This window comes from Pelodiscus sinensis, chromosome 4, assembly GCF_049634645.1.
Source record: "Pelodiscus sinensis isolate JC-2024 chromosome 4, ASM4963464v1, whole genome shotgun sequence".
In the NCBI taxonomy this organism is placed as follows: domain Eukaryota; kingdom Metazoa; phylum Chordata; order Testudines; family Trionychidae; genus Pelodiscus; species Pelodiscus sinensis.
In genome coordinates, this window is record NC_134714.1 from 126898787 (window position 1) to 126917268 (window position 18482).

At 54.7% G+C, this 18482-nt stretch overlaps 1 protein-coding gene across 1 annotated transcript; it reads left to right on the forward strand.

Annotated features, from left to right (window-relative positions):
• Positions 1 to 793: 793 nt before the first annotated feature.
• PTPRCAP (protein tyrosine phosphatase receptor type C associated protein) lies at positions 794 to 18257 on the forward strand. Its single transcript, XM_075928522.1, has 2 exons — positions 794 to 981; positions 17287 to 18257. Exons 1-2 carry the CDS (start codon positions 979 to 981, stop codon positions 17887 to 17889), a joined length of 606 nt encoding a protein of 201 aa, XP_075784637.1. The 5' UTR covers positions 794 to 978; the 3' UTR covers positions 17890 to 18257.
• The last annotated feature ends 225 nt before the right edge of the window (positions 18258 to 18482 follow it).

An 18482-nucleotide genomic window follows, 5' to 3' on the forward strand; every position in this document is an offset into this window, starting at 1 on the left:
GAAAGGGGAGGAGATGGTTTCCTACCCATGTGCTGTGCTCACGGTCCTTCCTGTCGCAGGCGCAGGCAGGGGCCCTGCGGGGAAGACAGGAAACCCGCGGTTGGGGCTGACGAGCCGATAGAGCTGCAGGGCCGAGGCGGGCAGGAAAAGGAGGCTGCAGTGAGCACAGCATGGTGCTGGGAGGGTGAAGTCAGAGCCAGTCTGCTCAGCCCTGAGCGCTGCCTCGGAGCACTTGCCCCTGTCTCCCTGGCGGCAGCAGGGCAGAGCTCAGCCCCCCCCTGTGCTGGGCACGCCTGGCCCGGCCCTCTCCAGGGCCTGAGTCTGTTGGCCCCTCTCCGCCTGTGCCTGCTCCTCGCTCCTTGTGCTGTGCCCGGAGGAGGATCTGCGTCGTGGGGAGTTGACCCTCCTTGGAGGGGGGGGAAAAAACATGAGCGTAATCTCCCAGCCGTGTGCTCCCCTTGAGACAGCCAGGTGGGCCTGAGCTCATGTGATGATTGAGGGAAGGGAGCCCCAGTCCCCAGAGGCAGCCCCTGCAGAAACGGGGGCTGCCTCCCCGACCTGCCCTTCTGCGGCTCCAACTTCCCCCAGCTGTACCCCGGTGCCCTGCCTGTCCCGCGTTGGAACCCGGCCCTGCTCGGGCAGGGGGGGAGTTATCCCGCTGCTGCCGTGAGTTTCGTGAGCTTCCTCTCCTTCGGCTGCACCCTGGGGCACGGCCCAAGTGGGTGGGATGGGCAGAGGGGCCAAGCCCTGATCTACCAGCAGCCACGTGCTCAGCTGACTCATTTGCATACAGTTCTCCCCCCCTGCCCCGCTGGGGCCTGCACAGCCCTTGGCCGCTGTTGCAGCTGCTCCCCGGTGCTGTGGGCTGGATGGGCGGGCAGGAAACGCCCGCCCACACCCGCATGCCTGTGTTGCTCCCCACCAGTCACATCGGCGTCCCCCACCCTGCCGGGAGCTGCCAGCTGCTGCCCCCTCACAATGGTAAGAATCCTTTGGGGGCTGGATCCCTGCTACCCCCCAATGTGGGAGGGAGGGAATGCCATAGGAGATGGGGGGGGGTTAGATGAGGTGAGTGGGCTCCCCCCCCCCATGCACCAGGTATGTTGGGGAGGGGGAATCAGGTCTGGGGGCTGGTTCCAATCCTGGATGGAAATGGCCTAGGGGGGAGGGACAAGACTGCCCCCCCCCCACTTCCCCATGTACACCTCAACCAGCTGGAAACAGCAGGGCAGGAACTGGGGGACCGGCCTGGATGTACATTGCCCCAGGCTCTGGCCCTCGCCATGCCGGAGCATTGGCAAAGGGGCACAGATCCTGAAGAGGCTGGGCTAGAGCCAGGACTCTAGGGCAGTGGGGTGGAGTAGGGCAGTACCCCGACCTGGCCCTGCTGCCAGCACACAGCCCAAAATTTCTGTCTTCCCTCCTAGGCGAAGGGACGATGTAGCGGGTGGGCTGAAGTGCCTGCAGCGGTGCAGTGCCTCGGTTTCCCCTCTGTACAAGAGGAAGGGGACCCGGTCTGGGATCTGTGGACACAGCTGTGTCCTGGCCCCTTCCGCCTCACCACAAGCGAATCCAGGGGCACGTGGGCAGAGGCTACTGGGAAATCCACATCTAGAAAGCATGGGATGCTTGGCTCTCACCCATCCAACTCCTGCCCCCATCTTCCCTGCCTGCTCCATTCCTCACTCTGGTTTCTTCTTGTCGTCCTCTCCCTGGCCCTATTCACGGCTCCCCCGCCGCTCGTGCAGAGCAGGGGCTGGCAGGCAGTGTCTGCTGGGGTGGGGGTTGTCTTGGGTGGGGGGACTGGTTGGAGCAGTGTGGCAGGCTGTGATATGAGAGACACACCCTCCCCCCTGCGTGTGATCACAGGACAGGTGCCTGCAGCACACGGAAGGCTCCAAGCTGACTGGAGTTTGGCAGAGACCGGTCAGGAGGGCGACTTGCCCGGGGGCGTGGTCGTGCTGTGGTGCCATAGGGCTGGGAGTGGGGGGTGGGTGGCAGCCCTGGCATGGTTCAGCAGCAGAGCCGTGGTTCCTAGTGGTTGTCTCCCCGCTCCTGCGGTAGCGAAGGGAAGCGGCTGGCATAGGGCTCTGTGTGCGCCCAGCTCGGTGGGGCTAGCGCCGGGCCGGTGACGCTGGGGCTTTGCTCACACGGCGGCTGGGCAGTGGCCGTGCAGAGAGGCAGGTATCTTCACGCTTCTGGTGCTGGTGGGCAGGGCGTGAAGTTTAGCTTCTCCCTCCCACACAGGCGCTGGAGCCAGCTCGGAGCACCCCGCCGGCAGCTTGCTGACCCGTTCGCCATTTCTGGTCCATAGTCTATAAAGACCCATTTCTCAGCAGCCTGGCCCGGCTCTCCTACTCCCCTTGCCCCCAGCGCTGCAGTGAGTCGCTGCCAATGTTGCCCCTGGTTCTCGGGCTGGCTGCACACGGCTGCACCGGGCCCAGCAACAGCCTGAACTAGCTGGAGCCAGACCGAGCCCCCGTCAAGCACCTGCCCCACTGAGGACACCACTGCTGTTCGCTGAAAGCAGAAGTGGCAGCAGGGCTGGGCAAAGATTGATGCCCCTCTGTGCCCCCCACCCCGATCTCTCGCCCTAGCTCTGATCAAGTCCCTGCTCCCCCACCCTTGGGCTCCCCCCATGCTCAGGACGCTGCCCAGGCTGGGAGTAGGGGCAGTCGGAGTTCAGGTAAAGCCCCCTTAGCAACAGGCCTCTAGTTGTTACAGTAGGCCCCCTGCAAGCCCATTCTGCTCTCCAGGGGCAGCCCCACCTCTTCTCCTGGCTTTTGCCCCAGCCCCCAAGATTAGGGGCTCCTGGCCCTGCTCTGGGGGAAACTACCTCCTTCCCAGACCAGCTCAGCTCTAGGTCCTGCTCCCTCAGCCAGCTGGTTGATCCTAGGCGTCCGGCAGTGCCATGGGCATGGGAGCAGAGCAATTGCTGGTTATGGGGCACTGCCCAGCCCCACCAGGCCTCTCAACACCTGGTCTGAATGGGATCCACACTTATGCGCTCACACCCACCCTCCTCCAGTACGTTACATCACAAGGAGTTTTCCCCAAGCAGCAGGGAAACTATTTCAGCCTCCCCCCTGCCCTACGAGGAGCTTAGACTAAACATATGCCCCAGTGCCATGAAGCCAGGCAGGCCCAGCTAAACATCCCCCATTGCAAAACCACAGAGTCAAGGAGGTGGTTATCAGCAAAAAGGCATCCTTTCCATCAAGTGCTAGCGAGGCTAAGAGGAATGAGCAAAATATTAAGTGTGAAAGTGTAGCTGGCTAGGGGGGCCAAAAACTGAGCCACAGCTTGCTTAAAGAGGGGGAAAAAAAGCGCACGTATTTTTGAAGTCCACCAGAAGCAGGAAACCTGCCAAACAGTCAGGAGATGGCAAAGATGCAAAAGGAACACTCAAGGAAGACAAGGACGTTGCAGAGACGCTAAAAGAATTCTATGCATTGGCCTCCACGGCAGAGGATGTGGGAGAAGAACTCCCCATCTTGCCCTGGAAGCTAACCTTTTTTTTCGGGTGGGGGAGGTATCTGAGGTACTGCCTCAAATCGATGTGTCGGTAGAAGAGACTTTGGAACAAATGGATGAATTCAACAGGAATATGTCCCCGGGACCAAGTCCTAGTCACCCAAGAGCTCAACTTCTGAAGGAGCTCAACTGTGAAATTGCACAGTGACTAACGGGGATCGCTTAGGTCAGCCTCAGCGCCGGATGACTGCAAAGTAGTTAATGTCATGTTGCTTTTTAAAACGGGCTTCAGAGGCAATCCTGGCAATTATGGGCCAGCAAATCTAACCTCAGTAAATTAATTGAAACCATAGCCAAGGACAGACTCATCCGCCACATAGATGAACACTATGGGGTGAGATAATCAACTTGGCTTTTGTAAGGAGAAATCACACCTCACCAATCTATTAGAATCTTTGAGGCTGTCAATAAACATGAAGGAAGGTTTCCAAAGAATAGAGTGCACTTAGAGGCTACATCTAGACTACATCCCTTTTTCATAAAAATTAGACGTATCGCAATTGCTAATGAAGCGGGGATTTAAATCTCCCCCGCTTCATTAGCATAAAAATGGCTGCCACTTTTTTTTTGGCACGGAGCTTTGCCTGAAAAAAGTGCCAGTCTAGACGCTGATCTTGCAGAACATAAAGCCTTTTCCGAAAGATCCCTTATCCCTCTATGAAATAAGGGAAAGCATTTTTATGCATATTTATGCTAATGAAGCGGGGGAGATGTAAATCCCCGCTTCATTAGCAATTGCGATACGTCCAATTTACATCCCTTTTACGAAAAAGGGATGTAGTCTAGACATAGCCAGACTGTTTTTGACAAGGTCCCTCACCATAGGCTCTTAAGCAAACTAAGCAGTCATGGGATAAAAGGGAAGGACCTCTCGCCGATTAGGAAGGTGCATCTACACAGCACCCGTACCTCAAAATAAGCTACACAATTTACACTACGCAAATTGCATAGGTAATTTTGAGGTAATTTTGAAATTTGGCGCTGTCTACACAGCGCCAAATTTTGAAATAAAACGCTATTCCGAAACGTCCTGTAACCCTTGTGGAACAAGCATGCCCGGTATTTCAAACTCTATTTCAAAATAGCAGGCGGCTTTAAAGATGTGGAATAGCTATTTTGGGATACTTCTAGGAAACAAAGAGTAAGAATAAGTAGTTTTCAGAATGAGGAGAGGTAAAATGAGGGATTTACATTGGAACCAGACGTGTTCAATCATAAGTGATCTGAAAAAGAAACAGTGGAGGTGGCAAAGACTACAAAATTATTCAAGATGGTTGAGTCCAAAGCTGACTGTGCAGCGTTACGAAGGGATCTCACAAAAGTGACTGTGCAACAAAATGGCAGATGAACTTTCACATTGACAAGTGCAGAGTAATGCACACTGGAAAAACATAATCCTGCCTGGATGTACAAAATGAGAGGGTATGAATTAGCTCTCAGAAATGATCTTGGAGCCATTGTGGCCAGTTCTCTGAAAACATCTGCTCAATGCACAGCAGTGGTCAAAAAGGCTAATGGGGTTAGGAACCATTAGGAAAAGGATAATAGCTATTAAGACAGAAAATATGATATATAAAATATAAATCCATGATACACTCACGCCATGAATACTGTGTCCAGTTCTGGTCACCGCGTCTCAAAAATGATATGGTGGAATTGGAACCGTTCAGAGAAGGGGAACAGACTAAAAAGATGGGGGCTGTTTTGCTTAGAAAAGAGAAGGCTAAGAGGGCTATGATGGAAGTCTAGAAAATGAAAGATGTGGAGAAAAGGGAATAGAAAAATAGCAAGGCAGGGAAACTGTTTTTTGTAGAGAGCTAGTCATGCCCAGTTTCGCTATTTGGACCCAGGCTAAAAGTGTTTTAGTGTGACACTGCAGGGCTGGAATTCATATGCAAACTCAAGTATGTTTTTGCTTAGAAAAGAGAAGGCTAAGAGGGCTATGATGGAAGTCTAGAAAATGAAAGATGTGGAGAAAGGGGAATAGAAAAATAGCAAGGCAGGGAAACTGTTTTTTATAGAGAGCTAGTCATGCCCAGTTTCGCTATTTGGACCCAGGCTAAAAGTGTTTTAGTATGACACTGCAGGGCTGGAATTCATATGCAAACTCAAGTCTGTTTTTGAAGCTTTTTTTTTGTGAAAGTAAAGCTAAGTGAAGTGCTCTGCTACTGGTTTTTGAATGTTGCTAGGAGCCGCTAGCTCACAACAAGAAGTAATTGTCACGCTCTTGGTATTCTCACCTTCTTCCGCATGGTATTCTCACCTTCTCGTCTGTTGAATAGTAATAGAGAGGTAGCCATGTTAGTCTGATCTTGCTAAAACAAAAGGAAAAACTATGTAGCACTTTAAAGACTAACAAGACGTTTTAATAGGTGATGAGATTTTGTGGGCCAAATCCAGTTCCTCGGATCATATTCTGGAAGAGAATCTGTTGTTAGGAATGAGCCACACCCATGCTGATTAAATTGACTCGTTAGCACAGGTCCTCTACATAGTAATGGAAACCCCTCATCTTTCCATATGTATATACACAGGGGTGGCCCGTGAGCCTAGGCAGACTCTGCGGTCCCCTAGGACACCGCCGGCCCGGGGTGCCCGATGATGACGTCACGGGGCGCCCGGGCGCCTGATGATTACATCACGGCCATTGACGGCCATGCAGGCAGGGGCGCTGATCGCACCTTCCGCCTGGGTCGCCAGCTGCCGCAGCCAGCCTCAGGCTGCTCCTGTCTATACACCTGCCAAAGTGACGTTTCCATGTCATGCATCTGACCAAATGGGCTCCAGCCCAGGAAAGCTCAAGCCCAAATAAGATTGTTAGTCTTTAAGGCAGGGCTACTCAACTTTGGAAGTCTCCGGGGCCCACAATGATACTCAGAGCACATGCCGAGGGCTGCAACTTAAGTGTGGTTGCATAGACATACAAAGATATATGCAAATAGCTTCGTTCACACTGATGGGCATGAATACAAAGATTAAGGCACGATTACACAACATGCAGGCCCTATTTAAGTCGATTCTGCTGATAATAAAATGCAATATTTCCCTGATTTCCACTCATGTGACAGCACTTTTAATGAGCAATGACAGTCCAGGACTTTAACTACTAAAACGCATCGCAACAGAAGACCATTATATTGACTACTTTTTTGTTTTGGCTTCCACCTGTGGGCAGTATGTTGAGCCCCACATAACCCCAAGCCGCACTGAGGACTGCAAACAAAAGGGCGGCACATGGGCTGCCTGTTGAGTAGCCCTACTTTAAGGTGCCACAAGATTCCTTGTTTTGGCTGAAACAAAGCGACACAGCTACCCCTCTGACACGTGAATAGAAACTTGTGATTTCCCTTTTCCCACAAGCCAAGAACCAGGGTTCACCGAAGGAACTTAATAGGCAGATGATTTAAAACGAAGAGGAAGTCTGCTTTTACGCAACGCGCCATGGACTTGTCAAACTCGTTGCTAGGGGGGCTGTCGGCAAAGGCCAAAAGAGCAACCAGGCCCAAAAAAGCATGTCACGGCGACTAGCTCCATCCGTGACTGTTAGCCAAACCAGCCAGGGACCCGGCCCTGTGCTCTGGTGTTCCCGAGCCATCAACCAACAGACGCTGGGATTGGAGGGCGGAGGAATTGCGTGGGCTCTTAGTCTCCTTGATCTGTTCTGAAGCCCGGCCCTCAGCCACTGCTGACTGACAAGACACTGGGCTAGATGGGCCATGGCCTGACCCACTATGGCAGCCATGTTCCTATTCCTTGCTCTTCACGGATTCTTGGCAACATGGGTGACCTGGGCCCCCTGGCAGGGCCTTGCCTGGCTGGCCACAGCCCAGGGTAGGGCGGCTGTCTGGGGCAGGGACCCCACACAGCTCACGGCTCTGACCTGCCGCCCCAGGGAGCCAGGCAGTGGAGGGCGGGGATTGCAGAGCTGGGCCCAGCACCAGTCAAATGGGCCAGTGGTCGGAGCAAGCAGGGACTGGGCCCTGCAGCTCCTCCTAGGCTGCAAAGCCACCTCTCGCTCTGCTGCTGTCACCTGCTCGACCGCAGCTTCCTGTCGCCCTCGCCAGCCAGGCGAGGCCTGCGCCCCAGGGAGCCACCCACACGGCCGTGCAGACCTGCCATACACACCACCAGCAGCCTCCCCCCTGCCCGACACACAGCCCCTGGGGGGGCTGAGATCCAGCTGAGCGGAAACTTCTCCCCTCCCCCGTACGCACGGCCCGGCAATGGCGTGTGAGGGTCACAGGGCCCAACAATGCACCTGCCCAGCCCGCACCCATCTCCTGGGGGGGGATAAGGGCACCACACACAGCCTGCCTAATGCCTTCCCCCAGCACCGACCCGCAGCCCCTGCACCTGACCCTCGGCTCCCCACACATGCCCAGCCTAACGCTCCCACCCCATGCCAACCCACAGAGCCCCTGGCATCCTCCTTGGGCTCCTCTCTCAGCCTGATCCAATACCCCCATCACTGCCAACCTGCAGCCCCCTGCGTCCAAATCCAGGCTCCCCACACAGGCCCAGCCTAACCCCACCCACCTCTGATGCCAACCTACCACCTCTCCTACACCCACCTTGGGCAGCCCTGTCTAATGCCCCCCCCCCATGAGAACGTGCAGCCCCCTGCACTCTACTCTGGTCGCCCCCCAGCACCTCACGCAACTCCCCCTGCCCTTGTTAATCTGAGACGAGTGTCCCCAAGCGCGTCAACCAAAACCACAGGGTGCGAGGTAAAACAGAAAGCAGATTTACAGACTCCAGCTCACCAGATGGAGTAGCAGGCAGCAAGACCACAGCTGGTTACACTAGAAATAAATCTAAAAGTACAGCCAGTGTCTCACCCCCACCGGATGGTTCAGGCAGTGCACAGTTATTACACACGCGGAATTTCCTTCCCAGCATGGTACCAACCTCCCAGGCTGGGAAGGAAAGTCTGTCTCTTCCGAAGGATCTTCCAGCTGTTGAGATGGGGGAGCGAGAGAGGCCAGGTGTGGATATCCCTGACCCTCACTTGGACTTTCTCTCCAAGTGCTAGACAGATACTTCTGGGGGGTTACGTAGCCCCCATTGCGAGCATGCCTTCTTTGGGGAGCAACTTCTTCTTGATGGGCCAGCCACAGGTCTGGCTGGTCCTGATGTAAATCTCTCCTCTGCTGCTCCTTTGTAGCCACTGAAAGGCTGGCTCTGGCCCATGTTCCCTGTAAGCTGAGCACTTGGATGGCTACCCGGGAGAGATTCAGGAGCTGCCCCGTTGATTAGCAGAGCATGCACAGCCAGCAGCGTGTGTTTTTACTGGTGGTGCACATCTGCACTTGCATTGATGCACATCACAAAATTTATTCCACACACGGATGGAGAAAATTAGCGGGAACATTGCTCAGGGCAAGTCCCACCCATATTTTAGGGCACTTCCTAAAAGTGCTATACGACAATAGCACAGACAAGTCCACAGGCTAATCCTGTTCCATGGCTCAAGGTGTTTTAGCTACCTCATAAGGTGTGCTTTGTGCACACATCGCCAAATCCCAGCGCAGCAATGAATAAGGCGCACACGGGATGGCTTTCGGCAGTGCAGTGTCACACCTCGCCCCGTAGTTGTCTGCAAGAGCGTCAGACCCGAACTCAGAGACCATGTGGCCAAAAGCTTCATTCTGTTTTGACAATGCAACCCTCCACGCCCGTGTTTCCTAACTTGGAGGTGTTACCCACATATGCTCTTGCACAGTTCTGTGAACCTTTTAACACACTGGGCTATGTCAAACGTTAGCAAGTGTGCCTTCTCTGAGTTGCTGGAGAGTATCGCTGTGAGTGTTTGCTGCATTGTTAACCCTTCTGCTTCTGCCACTGGGGCTAGCTCAGCTAGTAACATTTGCTAGAGCGTAGCTAGGCAGCCATGAAAGCAATAAGGTGGTGAGCCAGACAGCAGGCCAAGTTTATTAGGGTTTCCCTGCTAAGACAAGCTGCAAGGCGCTCTATAGGGATTAGCCAAGAAGCAGTGTTACCAGAGAGCGTCCTAGCACACGGTGTGTTCTTGTTTCTCTTTTGAGCATGCGCAAAAGCTTTTCCCTAATATTGGGCCTACTGCACCTTTTCAAGGGCTTTCCAGCCAGCTGTGTCATGGGGTGTAACCAATACCATCACATTTTTTACCATGAGATTTCACGGTAGCACCAAGCCCTGTATCACAGCTGGGTGTTCACAAGTAGCTTTCTCAGCCCAACGCTGGTCCCAGAAGCAGCTAGTATGGCAGAGGTCTGGGCTCACTGCTCCAGCCTACAAGCACCGCCTTGGCAGCTGCCATTGGCTGGAAATAGAGAACTGTGGCCAATGGGAGCTGAGAGGATAGTACCAGCAGAGAGGGGCAGTGCACAGGGCTATGTGCCTCCCGAGGGATACAGGGGCACACTGGCCACTTCCAGGAGCAGCATGGGGCCGAGGCAGGCTGTAAACCTGCCTTAGCCTCACCGCATAGCCAGGAGCTGCCCATGGTATGTGCCATCGGTGAGAGGCCTCTCTAACCCCCTCTCGGAGCTGACACCCCCTACCCCCTCCCTGAAGTCCTTCCCAAACCCCTTCCTGAAACCCAGACCCCCCTCTGGACCAGCACCCTGCTCGTAACCCCTCCTACACCCCAACATCCCGCCCCAGACTGGAGTCCCATCCTGCACTCAGATTCCTTTCAGAGCTTCCCTCTAATCTTTTCCATCCATGTGTGGAATACATTTTCTGTGTGCATTGACGCACGTGCGAATGTGCACCAGCAGCAGAAACAAACCCCTAGCTGTGGGCGCTCTGCTAATCAGGTAGGCAGCATTTGAACCTCTCCTGAGCGGCCTCACAAGCGCACAGCTCACAGCGAACACTGCCCCTCACCCCCCTCCTATACCCGGAACCGCAGCCCCAGTCCAGAGCCTGCACTCCCTTCTTGAACACCTGCCCTAAGCAAAGGTGGGGAGGAGCTAGCCATGGAGATAGGGGGGATCAAATGAGGCAGGGTGCATCCTGGGTTACCCATACATTAAAAAAGTGATCTGCGGTGTAAAAAAGCTGGAGACCACTGGTTTCGACAATCAGACATGTTCAATACCCGTTGTGTCTTTCAGCTCCTTCCTGAGCCTTAGCATGTGCTCAGCTACTGCTTTTGTTTTCCCTTCACTATGGGGTCTCAATCCACTCGTATCTCTGGGGCGTTGGTACTCCAAGATCTGGTGAGGAAAGGATGTAACGAGATTCCGTATATTGACTGGTCGGTTGTGGGGCTGTCTCCCAGCACCAGGACTGTCCCTAGACAGGAAATCCATCTCCCTTCTTGGGGTTATCCTGTTTTCCCCACACCCAGCACTGGGACCTGCCCTGCCTACTTTCCTTAGAGGGTTATGATTTGTCCTTGCTGGGTTACGAGTGCTTGCTCTTTGGACGGCCATGCCTTCTTCCAGCAGCTCTCCTCCTTCTGTGCCTGCTCCGCCCAGAGGAACAGCCTTTCCCCTCTGCTAGCTGGGGGAGTTACACGCTCACCGGCAACTGTCTCCTGGAAGCTTTTACAAGCATGGGGCCTGCATCTTGACTTTTCACAAGTGTTTTGAGAGTCCTAAAAAACAGCTCCGAGTACCCTCCATCACCCCTTTCCCTGAGACGTTAGCTGTGTGACTGCTCCCCCCGGAAGGTCAGCTACAGTTGGTCCCCTCTCTGACCTGGAGTTACAGGCGGAACGCTTGGGAGCACAGCGCTGAATCAGCCACTCGGTCCTGGGCATCCTCTCCCAAGTGACCGGAGAGGAGAAAGCCGAGTGCTCCTACTATTCTTTCCCCATTTGCTTTCTCTGGTCTCCCCTCTAGGGCACACTCTCTATGCTTCCTGGAGCAGGATCCATCCCTTGTTCCCCTATCAAAGGGTGACAGCTAATGGCTGGAACATTTTTCTCGGTGACTGGCATCATCTCCCTCCCCGTCTGAATAGGTGCTGCCTTTAGCAGTGGTGCAGGAGTCTGTCCCTCCCACACCTGCACTCCCCTTTGCAGCAGACGATTCAGAGCCTTTCTCCCCCTTTCCTTCAGCAATTGCTGGGACTTTATCCTTTCCCTCTGGGTCCCTAGTATAATACTCCCTGCAGCCTGCAAACACTATGGCTACGTCTACACTGGCAGCTTCTTGCGCAAGAACAACTGTTCTTGCGCAAAAACTTGCGAGGTGTCTACACTGCCCACGCGTTCTTGCGCAAGTCAATTTACAGGACAGTGTCGGAAAACAGGGCTTCTTCCGGAAGTGTTATTCCTCTCCCCACGAGGCATAAGCCGTCTTGCGCAAGAGCTCTTCCACAAGAGGGCAGTGTAGACAGGCAACATGAATTTCGTGCGCAAGAAACCCCTATGGCTAAAATGGCCATCAGAGCTTTCTTGCACAAGAGAGCATCCACACGGCCATCGACGCTCTTGCGCAAAAGCACAAGGCAGTGTAGACGCGCTCTTGTGGAAGACTTTTTGTACAAAAACGCTTCTGCAAAACAGTTCTTGCACAAGAAGCTGCCAGTGTAGCCCATTACAGTCTGAGCGACCTGGGGAAAATCATCCCCAACAAGCAGGTCAATGAAGAGGTTGTCGAATGCCCCCATGTTTGATTCACTTGCTAACCCATCAGTTTCTATGCACAGTCTGGCCACTGGTCCCAGAATCCTGAAGCCTCCTCTGAATAAAAGCTCTGCCCCCCAGTCCTGACACTGTCGCTTTCTTCTTCCGCTTACTGCTTAACCCCAGAAATTCTGCCCCGTAGCTCCCCGCCAGGAAGTCTGTCAAAATTAACATGGTCATCTCTGGCTCTGCAGAGGCTAATCCCAAAAAACCACTCTGGGGCTCAGAGGCTACTCTGAGTAACATAGGCTGTTCCTGGCCTGCTTCCTCCCACAATAGGGCGTTTATTTCTCAGGGGATCGGTGGATTTATAGAGATCGCACCTTTGGAGCTCTTGTTTTACCAAGTCTGGGATGGGGATGAGCGTTTTGGGGTGATGTGTGTCCAGCCTCCCAGCCACTCTCTTTCTTCCCAGGAATAAAACAGGATCTGCCCCCGCCAGAGAATTTAAACCCCTTAGAGGCTTAAAGGTTGCATCTGAAGAAGTGGGTTATGCCCACAAAAGCTCTACATATTTTGTTAGTCTCTACAGTGCTGCAGGACTAGGCGTTGTTTTTTAAGTTTTTTCTATTAGGCTATGTCTTAAAAAGAGGAATGTCAATTAGACAGATTGAAATTGCAAATGAAGCCGGGATTTGAATTTCCCGCACTTCATTTGCATAATGGCGGCCACGTGTTCTTTCGAAAAAGGGCTTTTCAAAAGTAAAACCGCCATCTAGACACAGTTTTCGGGGAAAAAAACCCTTTTTTGAAAGAACCAGTAAACCTCATTTTTTTTCAGGCATCACGGTTCTTTCAAAAAAGGTGGGTTTCACTTTCAAAATACCCATTTTCAAAAGAACACACGGCCGCCGTTATGCAAACGAAGCACAGGAAATTCAAATCCTGGCTTCATTCGCAATTTCAATCTGTCTAATTTACATCCCTCTTTCGAAAGAGGGCTGTCGTTTAGACATGCCCTTACAGACTAACACGGCTGCCCCTCTGAAACTTTTAAAGGCATCAGGGACACCTTCTCCTCCAGTTTTCACATTTTACCCCTCAGGTGCTGTTTGACATCGACTTTGCATAGGCTTAGGGAATGCTCCTGAGCAACAAGGTCAAACACTTGTTCCAGACACCTTCTCCGTTCATCCATTTTCCCCATGAGACCCTGTTTGCATATTCCCCATTATTCACAGCAGTATTCATAGAATACTAGGACTGGAAGGGACCGCGAGAGGTCATCGAGTCCAGTCCTCTGCCCCCATATGTAGGTCACCTCTGCCACCCCCTGTGTAGAACACCCCTGCCAATCCCCTGCCATCCCCTGTGTAGATCACCCCTGAAACCATGTACCATACTCTTAAGCAGTGGTCACCAACCAGTCGATCAGGATCTACTAGTAGATCTCAGAGCCTCTGACAGAGGATCCTGACTGGTTTGGGCAGGAAGCTCTCAACTGTTGGCGCTTCAGGTTCCCTTCCACCCACTGTCATGCTGCCCCCGGGAGCCTCCTGCTTGCTGTGCAGGGTGTGTGTGTGAGGGGGGACGGGGACTGATGTCAGGGTGTCCCTCCTCCCCCCGCTCTTGTACCCTGTCTCCACACAGATAAGGAGATGGAGGGAGCTTGACAATGCAAATCTGTGTCACTCCCACATGGTACGTGTGTCTCTGTCACTCTCACAAACACACACTGTCCTTCTCTCATCTCCCGACCCAACACACACGTGGGGGGTTATTGTTACTTCTTGTACTGCTTGCAAGGTAGGTACGTTTGGGTGTTTGGCTGGTCTGTGCATTTCATCATTTTCACTTCTCTTACGCTTAAGTGTAATTCTTTGAGCAGCGAGTTCTAAAATGCAGAACCTGCCGTGGCTGAGTAATTATCCCCATGGTAACTGCTATTCCTGGAAGTGGCTGGCATGTCCCTGCAGCCCCTGAGAGAGGCAGAGCAGAGGGTCTCCACAGGCTGTCCTTGCCTGCAGACACCGCTCCTGCAGCTCCCATTGATCAGTCACAGGGAACCGCAGCCTGTAGAAGCTGTGGGCTGAGTGCCTGTAGATGAGGGGCAGCACATGGTGCCATTGCTGTACATGCCAGCTGCTGTCAGGAGTGGGGCAGGCCAGGGGTGGAGTAAGCCTGTCTTACCCCCACTGCTCCACCACCTGGAAACCATCTCAGTTAAACCGTGTCCAGCCAGAGCCTGCTCCCTGAATCCCTGTCCCAGCCCTGAACCTCCTCCTGCACCCACCTCCTGCCCCAGACATGAATCCCCCTGCACCTGAACTCCCCTTCCCAGAGCTTGCGCCCTGAACCCCTCCTGGACCCCCATCCCTCACCCTGGGCTAAGCCCGGAGCCCCTTCCCCACTCCAAACTCCTTGGCCCAAGGCCAGAGCCTGCACCCCAACCCCCTACCCCAGCCTGGTGAAAGTGCGTGAGGATGGGGGAGGAAGGGGGATGGAGTGAGCAGGGGGAGGCCACGGAGAAGGGGCGGAGCAGGGGCACACCCTGACGGAAGCAAGCGGGGCAAGGGAATTTGGGTTTGAGGCAGCTCTTACATTGAGCTTAAATTGAAAACACGATCTTGTGGTGAGAAAGTTTGGAGACCCCTGCTCTAAAGCATCCTGCATCGGCCGCTCTGTGAGCCATGCACAGCTTTGCCAGCTAACTTTGCAGTCCAGGTGGGGACTTGCTTGTCATCAGGAAGCACATGAACTAACTGCAGCTCCCCCCAGCCCCCCGTGGTACATATTCTGCCATTTCACCCATCTCCTCGTGTGCAGAGCATCATGGCTCCTGTCTGTGGGGTCAGGAGAGGCGGCCAGCGGTGAGAGGGGGGGGGGGGGAGTTCTGGTTCTGCTGTTTGAGCAAGTTCAGTTGGTGGCTTTGATCTTTTTCCTCCGCTTCTCTGGTTTTCAGATCTAGGGCCCCTTGAGGTGATGCCTCCTCTCCGGCAGCCTTTTTTCTCTCTCTCATCGCCTGCCCTGTTCTTTCTCATTCTCTCACCCCCGAGCAGAATGGATTTTATGTGCATCTACGTGGAGAGGATGCGCGACACATCGTCTTCATATTCACAACAGAATTCATGGGGTAGGGATAGGGCCCAGGAGTTCTGAGTGTGGGAGGGGGCTCAGGGCTGGGGTGAGAAGACTCTTGGTAGGGATATAGGCTTTGGGGTGGGGCTGGGGATGCAGGGACCCCAGGTTTGGGGAAGGGCTCCGGGCTGGGGAGCAAGAAGCGTTCAAGCTCTGAACTGGGGATGTGGACTCTGGAATGGGGCTATAGGGTGCAGGAGGGTGCTCAGGGCTGGGAAGGCTCAAGATGAGGCAGTGGGTTGGGGCTTATCCAGGCTGCTCTCTGTTGGGGCATGTGGGGAGGGGTAGCTTTCCCCTGGCCACAGAAGCTCCATGCTAGGGCCAGCACGGAGGGGCTCCTTCCCACCAGCCTTGGCACCTTCAGGGCTTGGGGACAGATTCCCTCCCCCCTGCAGCCCTGAGCCTGGCTTAATGGGGCAGCCACACAGCTTAGGGGGTAAACTTAGATCTCCAGTTCTTCCGTTTTCAGCTGACCCTGTTTCTGTCTGTGTTGCCTGCAGCCTGTGCAGCTCTGCGCTTGCAGCTGCATCACTCATTTTCATGCCTTTCTGCTCTATTTCCCTTCCCCAAAATAAGCAAGCAGAGAATAAACCGCTCGTTCTTGACTGCATTCAGGCCACGCATGTAAACATCTCACCAACAAGCTCCACGTCCGTGTGAGCAGGGCTGATCCCGGTCAGAACAAGCTGTTCACTTCACCCGGCTCATTGTACCCATGACAGGACTCCCGGGGTACCACCCTGGAACTGTGGGGACCACTGTGCCCTCTTAACTCTGCCAGCTGGGCTGTTGCTCTCACTGCTATGCAGACAAGCAGCAAATGCCTCCAGGCTAGTGCATGTGGAGACCTACACCCAGCTAAACTACAGGAAGGCTCTTTAAGCCACTCATGAGTTGTACAATCACCCCAATGCCCAGCCTGCTCCCCTCCCACGAAAAGCACCATTTTACACTGATCAAGGCTCCCTTGGACTGCCCCATGAAGTAGTCTGCCATGCCAACCAAGAGCCGTGGCCACGCCCCAGCCCTTGTTAGGCTGGGATCCTCTGACTCTTCAGCCAACCCCACACCGTGAGGGAAAAGATCAGACAGATTTATTGACTACAGGTGGGTTTCAGCCATTAGAAGCGGCAGGCACAGAAATCCAAGTGGGTTACGTACAAAATAAACAAAACGCCACCGTCTACATTCTACAGGCCAAGCAAGATTTGAATCAAGTGGTCTCTCACCCCACAGGTTGCTTCGGAGGGGAGGGATCGCTCAGCGGTTTGAGCATTGGCCTGCTAAACCCAGGGTGCTGAGTTCAATCCCTGCGGGGGCCATTTGGGGCAAAAATTTGTCAGGGATGGTACTAGGCCCTGCTGTGAAAGCAGGGGACTGGACTCCAATGACCTTTCAAGGTCCCTTCCAGCTCTAGGAGATAGGCAATCTCCAATCATTTGTTCACAGTTCTTGTTTGGCAGGCAGAATTTCCTTCCCAGCCTGGGACCAACCTCCCCAGTTCAAAGACTGTCTTCCAACCCCTCTCCCAAGGGCCTAGTGCTAGTGTCATCAGCCCTCACTTGCACCCTCTCCAGGTGCTAGAAAGATCCTTGCTGTGACACAGGAGGGTAGGCAGCTCCCCGGCCTACCCGGCCTACCTGCCTCACATCTCTGTGAGAGTGAATTCTTTTGAGAGGACCAGCTAGACGCGCTTTGATGGCCAGATACAAATCAGTCTTATCAATTGCTCCGTTACCACAGAAGGGCTGGCTGTGGGCCCGTCCCACTTACCGAGTGTCTCGGAGCCAATGATACAGCCAGACTTCACAGTGACAGCAGAGACAAGCCAAGAGGGCCATGTCGTGTGGCTCAGAGCTATCTCCTCACGAGGTGTACTTTGCACACCACCACAATCGGATCGCCAGGGTGCTCCTTTGAGGTGCAGTGCTACAGCCAGGCAAGGCGGTTATGAGGAGCCTTGGGAGGGGGGTATCAGGCAGTGCCAAGGCATGCCCACAAGCTAGCACCTCTGCCGGTGGCCATTAACCTCAGCCTCTTTCTCTCCTCCCCAGCACTCCACCATCCATGCCCCGTGGGGGCTGGTCTCCGCAGGGCTGGTCTTGCTGCTTCTTCCGGGAGCTGCCCTGGGATCAGGCACCAGCCACTCCGCCGTGACAGAAGTCATCTTGGTCTTTCTGCTTCTGCTGTTGCTCCTGGTGCTGGCCCTGGCCTGGCACAAGCTGAGCCGTGATTCGGACGGCAAATACCACCCACGCCGCCTGTGCCAGCCACATCGCCTGCTGGCATCCCTGGCCACGCGCTGGCGTGAGTGGTGGGGACAAGTGGCCCCTGAGAGATACCGGCCAGGCAAGGAAGAGGACGAGGATGAGGACGAGGAAAACGAGGAGGAGGAGGAGGAGGAAGAGGAGAACCTTCAGCGAGACGAGGAGGAAGGTGGAGGAGGGCAGGAGCAGCAGCACCAAGAGGAGGCCACTGATACGCCAGAGGGGACCCCACCCCGTGATGCCCCCGATGGAGCCCAGGAGGAGGCCCGGGAGGCAGAGGGCACTGGTGCCGGAGGCCTGCTTAGTGACCTGCATGCCTTCTCCGGGACAGCCACCTGGGAGGACAGCGCCGTGGAGGGAGGCAGCCGCCAGCATATCACTGCTCTCTAGGGCAGTGAAGGGAAGGACACACAGACTACAGGGGGACAGCATCCCCCCACTTGCTCATGGGGCGGAACACCTGCTCCCAGCCCTCTTCCTCAACCTCCCCCCTCCCTGCAAAGCTCTCCCCTCCCACACCATGAAGCTGCAATGGTGGCCCCCTACCCCTATGCCAAGAGCGCCAGCCCAAGCAGGGCAAGTAGCACTCCTGCACCCCAGACTCTGCATTGACTCTAGCGCCCCCTGCTGCCTGCACCAGGCGACGGGGCAGAACCCCGCATCGGGGGGCGGGGCTCTGCTCCCACTGGGGAGCTGCTGATTGGCCTACAGGCAGCGCTACAGGCACCAATAAAGGGGCGGCATTGCTCACAGCTGGACACAGTCTGCAGCTTCATTTCCTCCAGAGGGGGAACGCAAGGGGCCGGGCCGGCTGGGACCCACACCCCTGGAAGAAGGGAGGGGCTTAAGGAAAGTTCTCCAGGCCCCACCTGGAGTCTGAGGCTCCCCCATTGGAGACTCCTCTTGGAGTGACTCACCAACTGGAGTGACAACCCTCCCAACACTGTGGTGCAGCTGGCAAGGGGGCGGCAGCAAACACCCCC